This window comes from Plectropomus leopardus, chromosome 20 (genome assembly GCF_026936395.1).
Source record: "Plectropomus leopardus strain MGB_pleo_1.0 chromosome 20, ASM2693639v1, whole genome shotgun sequence".
Taxonomy (NCBI): domain Eukaryota; kingdom Metazoa; phylum Chordata; class Actinopteri; order Perciformes; family Serranidae; genus Plectropomus; species Plectropomus leopardus.
In genome coordinates this window covers 29,358,921-29,369,623 of record NC_142195.1, presented here as the reverse complement: position 1 = coordinate 29,369,623, position 10,703 = coordinate 29,358,921, and the positions used below count along the sequence as shown (strand labels likewise).

Below are 10,703 nucleotides of genomic sequence, written 5' to 3'. Positions count from 1 at the left end.
TCAATACCATTTTTTAAATTATTATTATCATTATTATTATTATTATTATTATTAGTAGTAGTAGTAGTAGTAGTAGTAGTAGTAGTAGTATCATGGCAGTGGCAAACCTCAAAATTCAAAATTTCCTTTGTTTTCATCTCATTTAGATAATTGTAATTGTTGTCATTTACTTATTCATTTGTATTCATTATTATTGTCATTATTATGCACTGCATTGAGAAAAAAAGGGATAAATACCCTTTAAAGAATATCATTCGTGGCCTTATTATTATTGTTAATACTATAAACAATAATTATAGATAGATATATATTTAGTAGAAGTTTTATTTACTTATGTTTTCATCTTACAGAACATTATTTTTACTTTGTGCTGTTATCCTCAAATTTACCTCTTATTCACAGTAATTTACTTATTTATCTTTTTTTTATTACTATTATTTATTTATGTATTTATTTACCTCATTTCCAGGTAATTTTTTAGTACATTTCACTGATTTCTTGCTGAGTTTTGGGTCGTTTCTAATTTTCTCAGGGTCCTTCAGGAAGTTCCACATGTCCCAAAGATATTCTAGTGATCACTGAGGAGGTCCTATTAACTACTATACTGTTGTCATCCTCTCAAAATAATTATTAGTTTCAGCATATTTCGAATTTGCCTTTTTGTTGTTGTTGATACAGTCAATTTTCGCCATGTAGCTACTATCAAAATACACCAAAACAAATGCAACTGAATTATTTCACAACTATCGAACATGGATTTAGGAACTTCCGAGGGTCAGTGAAGGCAGCCTGTGACCTAAATTAATTATTGTATATGTCAGGTATGAGCTCTTTCATTGAATTATTTATGTCTCCAAATTAATTTCTTTTTCAGTCCAAAAATATATATTAATGGAATTTAAAAAAAGCATCCTGGAATAATATATTGAATTTATAAGCTACAAAGGAACCTACAAATGTACATTATGCTTAGAGAAGTTACTCCACCTCCTGTTTCCTTTTGGTATAACAACCATGAAATAAAAATACCCAGTTTTTCATCGCTGTATTGGTACTTTTAATAAAGTAGAGGATCTATTTCACACCTCTGTTCAACTGTTTAGTTACCAAATTAAAAAGCAGCAAAGACTTTCAAAACTTCTGAAATTACTCAAATGTACATCTGAGGGTTTTTTTTACTATCTTTTTTATATGAATATATGGCTCTGTGCAGCAACCCTAATTATGTGTGGGATATCATAATTTAATCACCAACCACAAAAAAAAGTTATATACTGCATGTTTCTGTATCTTTAGTTTAAAAACAATGGGATAGATATCCCCAAAACTATCCTTATTCACCTAAAGAGTCTGTAATACTGTATTGACCATATGCTATAAATGTCAGTTTTCTTATATATTATACAAAAAATACATATAAATACATATACATATAAATATAAATGAAAAAATCGGTTAATGTGTAATTATTTTAGGTTAAAAAGAACATTTTGCTATATTAATTATGTTCAACCAAAGAAAATGTAAAAATAGCTATAAAACCTGGAATATAAAAATAAAAACTTTTAAATATGAGGTAAACATAAAACCAACTACACATCATTAATTCATAGAGAATTTTATCCAAAAAATTGAATTGTTGTTGTTGTTGTTGTTGTTGTTTTTTTCCTGTAGAGACAATAAAGGCGATCCAGCCAGGGAGGTTTCAGGTTTTTCACAACATGTTTATTTTTTTAGCACCATAAAAAGTCAGTGAATGTTGTCCTGTGTGTTTGCTCTCATTCTGTCTTTCCTTTGGGATGGAGCGATGATGGTGGAGATTTAGGAAAGGATTGGAGAAAAAGGGGAGGGGTGTGGGGGGCATTTGGAGAAATAAAAAGCTGAGAGGGCTGCATGGCTACGACAGCACCAGACGGCCAGCGGGCGTCGCTCACTTGCTGGCGGAGGTGAAGGTGAAGCATCCTCTCTGGTGGAACTGCATGTCCCTGATACGACGCATGGACTGGATCTGGGGCTGGAAGGCGCAGAAGTCGTTGTAGTGTCTGTAATCACCGCACTCAAACAGGTACTGGTAGCCTCTGTATCCAGGGTACTGGTATCCAACCCAGCTGTGGGAGACATGGAGAACGTGGACGGTTAATGCTGAGTGTCACTTCACTCTCATAGTTCAGAGTCACTTTATTTTGTGAATTTAAGCTGTTTCTGTGGTGGCATTTTTTGGTATCTCTTTAAACTTTAACACACAATTTCTCTATTCCTCTCACACTATAGGATTTATTGAGACTAGAGGCCATTTAAAATGTTCTAATTGTCGTTGTTGAGGTTCTAGGAGTCCCTAAAATGGTTCTAGTGATAACTGTGGAAGTTGAGTGGTCATCGAGTAAGTTTAAGTGATGTTTCAGAAGGTTCAAGAGGTCCAGGTGGTTAAGTGGGCATTTCAGGTGTTCTAAGGGTCTTGCAAAAGGTTCTGGTTGTCATTGATGAGGTTCTAGGAGTCCCTAAAGTTGTTCTATTGAACACGGAGGAAGTTTGAGTAGACAGGTGGGGAGTTCTAGTGGTCCTTCAGAAGGTTCATGAGGTTCAGGTGGTTTGATAATCATTTAAGAGGCCCTAAGGGTGTTGGAAAAGGTTCTAGTTGTCATTGATGAGGTTCTATGAGCCCCTAAGGTGGTTCTAGTGATCAATGAAGAAGTTCTAATAATCACTGAGGACGTTCTAATAGTCCCTGATGAAGTTCTAGTGGTACTTCAGAAAGTTCAAGAGGTCCAAGTGGTTGAAGAGTCATTAAAGAGGTTCTAGTTGTTGAGGTTCTATGAGCGCCTACAGTGGCTCTAGTGATGTTTGAAGACATTCTTGTGACCATTGAGGATGTTTGCATTGTCAATGAGGAAGTTCTAGTAGTCTTTCAAAAGGTTCAAGAGGTCCAGTTGGTTTAATAGTCATTTTAGATGCTCTAATGGTCTTGTAAGAGGTTCTATTTATCATTAATAAGGTTCTACATGCCCCTACAGTGGTTCTAGTGATCACTGAGAAAGTTCTAGTGGTAACTGATGAAGTTCTACTGGTACTTCAAGGAGTTCAAGAGGTCCAGGTGGTTTCATGGTCATTTAAGAGGCTGAAATGGTCTAATAAGAGGTTCTACTTGTCATTGATGAGGTCCTAGGAGTCCCAGAAGTGGTTCTAGTTATATTTGAAGAGGTTCTAGTGATCACTGAGGAAGTTCTAGTGGTACTTTGGGCAGTTCAAGAGGTCCAGGTGGTTTGATGATCATTTAAGAGGCTCTGAGAGTCTTGGCAGAGGTTCCAGTTGTTATTGATGAGGTTCTGTGAGCCCCTACAGAGGTTCTAATTATTTTTGAGGAAGTTCTAGTGGTACTTCAGAAACTTCAAGGGGTCCAGGTGGTTAATAGTCATTTAAAAGGCTCTAATGGTTTTGTAAAAGGTTCTTGTTAAAATTGATGAATTGATGATTCCAAAAAGTTGTTCTAGTGATCACTGAGGAAGTTGTAATGGTCACTGAAGAGGTTCCAGTGGTGCTTCACAAGGTTCAAGAAGTCCAGGTGGTTTAATTGTCATTAAAGAGGCTCTGAGGGTCTTTTAAGAGATTCTAATTGTCATTGATGAGGTTCTATGAGTCCGTAAAATGGTTCCAGTGATAACTGAGGAAGCTCGAGTGGTCATTGAGTAAGTTTTAGTAGTTTTTTAGAAGGTTCAAGAAGTCCAAGTGGTTTAGTGGCCATTGAGGGGGGTCTAGGGTCTTTTAAGAAGTTCTCATTGTCACTGATGAGGTTCTAGTGGTCATTTAAGAAAGTCTTGTTGTAATGGGAAGGTCCCAGTTGTCCTGTAAGGTGTTCTCAGGGTAATCGGATGAGGTCATCTTGGTCATCGAAGAGGTTTGATGGGTCTTTAAGAGGTTCTAGTCACTGAGAAGGTCCCAAGAGTCCTTCAGACGGTTCAAAAAAGTCCAGGTGGTTTATTGGTCATTGAGGGGGCTCTATGGGTCTTTCAAGAGATTCTAGTTGTAAATTATGAAATTGTAAGAGTCCCTAAAGAAGTTCTAGTGGCCTTTCGGGAGGTTCAAAAAGTCAAGAGGGGTTTCACTGTTATTAAGAAGGTTCTAGAGGTCACGAGGGTCATTATTGAGGTTCTAGAGATCCTAAGAACTTCTAGTTGTCCTTTGGGAGGTTCAAGCGGTGGTGTAAGATGTAGCAGTAACTTATAATGTTCTAGAGATTTGATGGGTCTTTAAGGAGTTCTAGTGGCCATTAATATGTTTTTAGTGGTCATTGAGAGGTTCCAGGAGTCTTGTAAAGGGTTCTTGTGGTACTAGTGGACCTTTGGGAGATTTTAGAGATCCTCTAGATGCCTGAATACCACCACCATCATCCAGACACCAAATGTGGGAATATCTTGAGCTCCACACGTTTGTAGGGTGTGTGACAGGAAGTTGTTCTGGAGATTTGTGGTGGAATGCTTGTGTATTTCACTGTGAAACTTGGAAGTCATAAAAATATGCGAGGAAAATTTCCTGTCTAAAAATACACATTCATCTACAAACAAAACACCACGCACTCGGCTTTCACAAGCTTTCCTTGTGATGACATACCATCCTACTTTTTTATGAACAACCACATTGTAGTGGAACTCGGGAGGCCTGCAGCTTCCTCTGCAGCTACGTCCAGAACAATGTGCACACTGCAGAGCCTCCGCTGCGGTTATATATGGAACATGAGCAAATGCATTTACTCTCAGGCTGCATGAAGGAGTCTTTTCTCATTGTCACCCAGCTTAAAAACACACAATTTATTCATTCATTTATTGTGTCTACTCACGCTCCTCCGGGGACTCTCACGCTGCCCACTCTGTCACAGAAGCCATGCGCCCAGAGGGTGGGCACATCATCCTCCTGGATCTCCATCTTGTTGCCCTTGAAGTCGGAGAGCTCATACAGGCAGATCTTGTGCTCCATGCTGTCCTGCAGGGAGGAAAATTTAGAGTTAGTCTTTATATTATGTGAATGAGTTTTATTTTTGTCATCACGCTGCAGCTCTGAGGATGGCAGTGTTGCTCTGTCACTTATCCGCAGTGAAATATATCAGCATCTGTTGGATGGATTACTATGAAAGTCTTTTGTTGCATCAAGCATTTTATATATAATATTTATAATATTTATTGTTATTTTTGATTTTATTTTATTAAATTATATTTTTATTTCTCACACTGCACTCTAACTTTTATTCTTGTATTTTATACCTGTCTTGGTCTTGTTTTTAATTTTATTTTTATTCTTTAGCTCTTTAATGGCGTTATGTGTTTCTTTTGCATTTTGTCTTGATGCTTTTAATGGTTTATGTGTAGAGCTCTTTAATTTGCCTTGTTGAGGAAATGTGCTACATAAATGTATTTGCCTTGTCTTCCAAAACTTAAGACTGCAATCTGAGATTAAATAGACAGCAATAAACATAATTATAGCATTTCCAATTAAATATAAAAGACTACTTAAGTCTGAGCCATACAAACTTTTCTGAAAAATCAATTATTAGTATTAGTAGATTTTCAATGCCAAAAAAATGTTGCTTTTCTTTGCCATTAATGACAGTATTTTTTTTTTTTTTTAAATTATTATTATTTTTGGACATCGGCCGGACAAAACCAGACATCTGAAAATATCAGCTTGGGCTCTGAGAATTATAAAAAGCAATTCTTTATTATTATCATTATATTATTATTTTTTTATTATTACTTTTTAAAAATAATTTTCTGACAGTTTTGGATCCAGAAAATAGCTAAAAATGAAAAATAATTGTTAGTTGCTGCCTTAGTTTTCTCCCTTCTCATGTAACAAGTTAAATTTCATATAAACATTACACTGTTTGTTTATTTTGTGTAAATATTCTTACTAAACTCTGAGCCCTTCACCACAGGATATCTCTCGCCAGCTAAAGGTAGTATTTTGCTAATGCCTTCATACATCTGTGTAAGACCAGTGACAACATTTGCCCATGTTATTAAAGCTTTTAGGTTTTAAAATTCAGAGATTCAAATTACATCTTCTCAAATTCAGTCAACTTAGAATTTTAAGGCAGGATGGAAACTAATTTTTTAAGGTGATACAACTACTTTCATTCTTTCTGTTTTTGCTTTGAACCATTAAACATTACTTGTCTTATCCAATTCAATAAAAAAAATTAAAGGCAACATGAAGACTAACTTTTTGTTTAGTTGAAACAACTTGTTTGTTTTGAATTATTACAAATTAATGTCAACTTGTCTTCTCAAATTCAATCAACTTAAAAATTTAAAGTGACACAGAAACTAACAATTTTAAGGTGAAACGACTAGTTTCTTTCTAGTTATGTACAAATCAACTTGTCTCCTCAAATTCAGTCAACTCAGAGAAAAGCAGCATGGACACTAACTTTTTTCTTTACGTTAAATCAGCTATTTTTTTTTTAAGTGTGTATAAGATAATATATCCGGTCGTACCATGCGGATGGGCCTGAGGGACATGAGGCAGTCGCTGCGGTAGGAGTTGCTCCAGGTATCCCAGCGAGGATACTCTCCCTTCTCCAGGATGAACATCTCCCCACGGAAGTTAGTCTGCTCAAAGGCAACAAAGCTGGAAGAGGGGGTCCGCCAGGCACAGGGGGGGCACAAGAGGTTGGACAGGACAGGAGAGAAGAATTAGAGGAGAGATGACAGTGAAATAAATTTACACGTCAATACACAGAGGTCATGTGTCCACTTACGGGCCGCACTCCACAATGATACTACGCACTCTATCGATGCCACGGTCACACACGTTCATACACTCATTCTGGATCTCGATCATCCTGCCCTGGAAGTTCTCCTGGTCGAACAGCATGATCTGCACAGAGGAGACAGAACCAGTTACACCATGTCCCTGCAGCGTCCTCTTTGAGTCCCACAATAATATTATAAATCTATAAAACCAGAGGAAACTGTGTCTTGGCCTCATAAAACCAGACTAAAAGTCTAAATAAAGCATGAACTCAGTTCCCTCAATTCTAAACTTCTTTGCAGACGATGCAAATCTATTTTGCTATAAATTTTTTTTTCAAAAATCAAACTTTTAAAACTTCTGTATGCTACTGAAAGGGAGTTGGATATTCTCCTCTTGATTTGGACAACTTTAAACCTTTAAAACACGTCACAAATTTTGTTTGAAAAACGTGGGAGAAAAGACAATGAGCAACAAGAAACTGGAAGAATTTTTTTTTTTAAGCGAGTAAAATATGTCCATTTTATTTTATTTTATTTTATTTTATTTTATTTTATTTTATTTTATTTTATTTTATTTTATTTTATTTTATTTTATTTTTCTATTGTTAAAGTCATGCAGATTGAGTGGAGTGAGTGCATCGAGCACTACAGATATTTGACCCTTTGTAACGTTGCTCTGTGTTCAGATTATATTAGAATAAAAAAAAGAGTGAGAATTGTTAAAAATTACCTAAAAAGAGCAAAATCTAATAAATTATTGGATTTTCAATTCAATATGCCTGTCGATTTCTTTGCAATGTCTGAGAAACATGAATTTAGTAATGTAAACCCTTTGAAGCCAATTGGATTGATTTCTTATAAAAAGTGTGGAGTGAGCGACAGAAGAGGACATGACCCAAAAATTTAGAAGGAAATCATCTGAAAATTTGTGAAATAAATAAATAAATAAAAGGAAAGAAATTTAAAAAAAGGGAAATTGCCTGCAAATAAATGCTTAAAAATTATAAGAATTTTGTAGGCAATATAATTTTAAAGAGCTCACAACAATTTGCTCTGGGTTCAACGGTTTCAATACTTTCAAAAGGCATCTGATGCAGCATAATTAAAGTGATTTCACTCCAGGTTTCAAAGAGTTAACTGCGTTCATTTCAAAAACGTGCAAATAAAACCATCTGCTGGACAGGAAGATTCACTGTAAAACCTAATAAATTGATTTTACTTAATACATTTTAAAAACTGACTGCCTTGAAAAAGGAAGGTAAATATAACTGTAAATCTTAATTTATCTTTACGTTACATCTAATTGATACGTTTACTTGACATTTAACTGTATTTATTTAATTTTTTGAAGCTGTTGCAACTTAAAAATGACAGTTGAAATTTCAATGCTTTTTCTTAGTGTTGGCAACTTCAGTAAACTAAGTTCGTCTGACTTAACTTAAACATGACAAAGAGGATTTTGCCTTTGATGAAGTTAGGAGATCTGCTACTTGTTTGTTTGTTTGTTTGTTTAAGAACACAAATACACAAATATCTTTGACCAGTTTGCAACCAGCGAAATACACATCATCATTTTTAGGCTGCAACAACTTCACAAAATCATGTAAATTTGACCAAATTTTGAGTAAACATAACAACCAAATGTAAAGGAAACATCGATTAAGATTGATTGTTTTATCTAATTGATTTCCTGGATTTGATTTGATTTATTAATTATTTTTAAATAAAACCACTTTGTTAGGTTTAACATTGTATGTTGTCTTTGTAATTAGTAACTTGATCATTACAAAGAATAAACTTAATTTTCTGAAGTTGCTAAAACTTAGACAGATGGATTTAAATAAACTTGTCATTTTAAGGCTGCAACAACTTCACAAAATTATGCAAATACGACTGAATTTTTCAAAGCAATTTCTAGTTTTTTTTAAAAAGTAAAATCAACTTCTCAGGTTTTACAGTGTATATTTTATTTATAATTTTGGTGCCTTTAAATAAAACCGTCTGTGTATTAAAAAAAGGTGTCGGACTCACTCTGAAGGATCCCATGCCAGGCTCTCCGGTCTTGGTGGCCTTGCTGGAGGCAGCAGGAGCTGGGGCTCCCTTGTCCTTGGCATCGGTGCCCTGGCTGGAGGCGGACTTGGCAGTCTGAGACATGGTGAGGGGCTTCAGGAGAGTCTGGGGGAGACCAGAAATAGAGGTGTAAATGGATGTGACAGGGCTGCGGTGTTGACACTGTCAGAGGGCTGAGGTGGTTGTGGGTTTTATGAGGGAGGCTCATTTGGGGCTCCCCAGGCGGAGGGCGCTTTGGCCGGGTGTGAGGGCAGGGTGTGGGCCCCTGGCTCTGGCTCTGGGTGTGTGCGGATGTTCTGTTGTGTCTGTGTGTCCTTACCTGCGTTAGTCTAGCTTGCAGTGCCGTGTGGGAGGCTGGCTCGTGCTGGTGCCTTCAACGCTCGACCCGAGCTTTTATACTCTGGCAAAGGCCAAACGTAGAGGCTCACAGCACAATAGAAAGCCTCTCGTCATCACAGTTGGCCCGAGCCAAAGCCACCGGGTCATCGCATAGCCTGGAAACGCCGCCGGCCCCTCTGGCCTGCCTGTAAGCGTTTTGCTGTCAAAGGAAAGCCCTGACCGAGGCGTTTTCGCCCGTGCGTTGGTGTGGCAGGGCTGTAAGCTATAGTCGCATGTAGAGAGGAGGAATGCAAAGGTTCAGAGGGCACAAAGAGGTAAATCCCTCCTCTCTAACACCTACAGACGTCCAACATGTTCTCTGGAAACAAAGATTTTAACCCTTTGAAACTTGAGCAAATTCATTTCTCTGGTGATTAGAAAGACATAAGAAAAATGTGCAAGAAAATAAATGGAAAACATCAAGAACAGGAAATGACCTGATAGCTTCATTCAGACGCCTCACACAAACTATTTAACCCGTTTAAAAACATGAGTAAATTGGTTTAATTTCATTTAAAAATATGGGGAAAAGGTAATGAGAAACATGGCAGGAAATGTCCCACAAATCTAAAAATTTTTTTTTTTTAAATTGTAAGGGGTGACAAAAAATTAACTTAAAGTTTGTTCAGAAAAAAAGAAGAAACTAAAATAATATATAAAATATATAATAATAACAATAATAATAATAATAATTGTGAAAGTGTCCAGAACTCAATGTTTATAATTATTATAACTATATATTTAAAATGATTTTACATTAAAAAAGATTAAAGAAGTGGAAAGAAATTGCTGCAACGAGATTTTGTCCCCGTGAGTCCCCACAGACGAGGGATCTCACAAATATCAGGTGTTTAACAGAGGGGCCAAAAACATACAACTGAGGGCTCTGAGCTCCCTGAGGGACACTCGGTTTGCAAAACCGACACCAGACACCCTCTCGCATCAGTGAGGCTCACCGAGCGTTCGACTAACTCGAGTGTGAAACCATCCCAACAATATTTGACGCGCAGAGCGAAGCAGTGACGTATAAAGAGCGAGGAAGTCTGCGTCGGGTGACAGGAAGAGGAGGTGGTCAAACAAACACAGACTTACACTCATTACACCGCTGTTTGTGTCCCGTGTGACACAAAAAGTCAATTCTGTTTTTACAAAACTTAGATCCATCACTCACGCACTCACGTACCATTTTTATTCTTAAACTATTTTGATTTTTGTGTCCCTATTAGAAATAACAAAAACAAAAATACATTACTTTTTTCACATTTTTCTTTCTCTCTTCGTCAAACTGTCAGAGAGCGAGTGAGCGTATTTCCAAAAACATCCTCTAAAACGAGCTAATGCTGCATAACATAGTATTCAGATGCTAAATTTTAGCACAGCTACAAACAGTCACATCTATCTTAAGTTATACTAACCTTTTGAATGAAGAAGCCAATTTGCAGCAAAGGAAGAAATGACCCAAAAATTTGCAAGAAATAATCAATAAATTAAAAAGTGCAAGACCATTATAGG

At 36.6% G+C, this 10,703-nt stretch overlaps 1 protein-coding gene across 1 annotated transcript; it reads right to left on the bottom strand.

Moving 5' to 3' along the window:
* Positions 1-1,703: 1,703 nt before the first annotated feature.
* Positions 1,704-9,290, bottom strand: crybb1 (crystallin, beta B1). Its single transcript, XM_042509437.2, has 6 exons — positions 9,133-9,290; positions 8,775-8,918; positions 6,749-6,867; positions 6,486-6,618; positions 4,832-4,974; positions 1,704-2,108 (listed from the first exon to the last, which is right to left on the bottom strand). Exons 2-6 carry the CDS (start codon positions 8,895-8,897, stop codon positions 1,931-1,933), a joined length of 696 nt encoding a protein of 231 aa, XP_042365371.1. The 5' UTR covers positions 8,898-8,918; positions 9,133-9,290; the 3' UTR covers positions 1,704-1,930.
* Positions 9,291-10,703: the final 1,413 nt, after the last annotated feature.

Excerpts from the sequence above, each read along its gene's own strand:
- crybb1 (XM_042509437.2), bottom strand. The coding sequence starts at position 8,897 with ATGTCTCAGACTGCCAAGTCCGCCTCCAGCCAGGGCACCGATGCCAAG. Across the intron at positions 6,868-8,774 it reads CTGGCATGGGATCCTTCAGA|ATCATGCTGTTCGACCAGGA; the intron begins GTGAGTCCGACA and ends TCCTCTGTGCAG. Across the intron at positions 4,975-6,485 it reads CCCTCAGGCCCATCCGCATG|GACAGCATGGAGCACAAGAT; the intron begins GTACGACCGGAT and ends TCCTCCCTGCAG.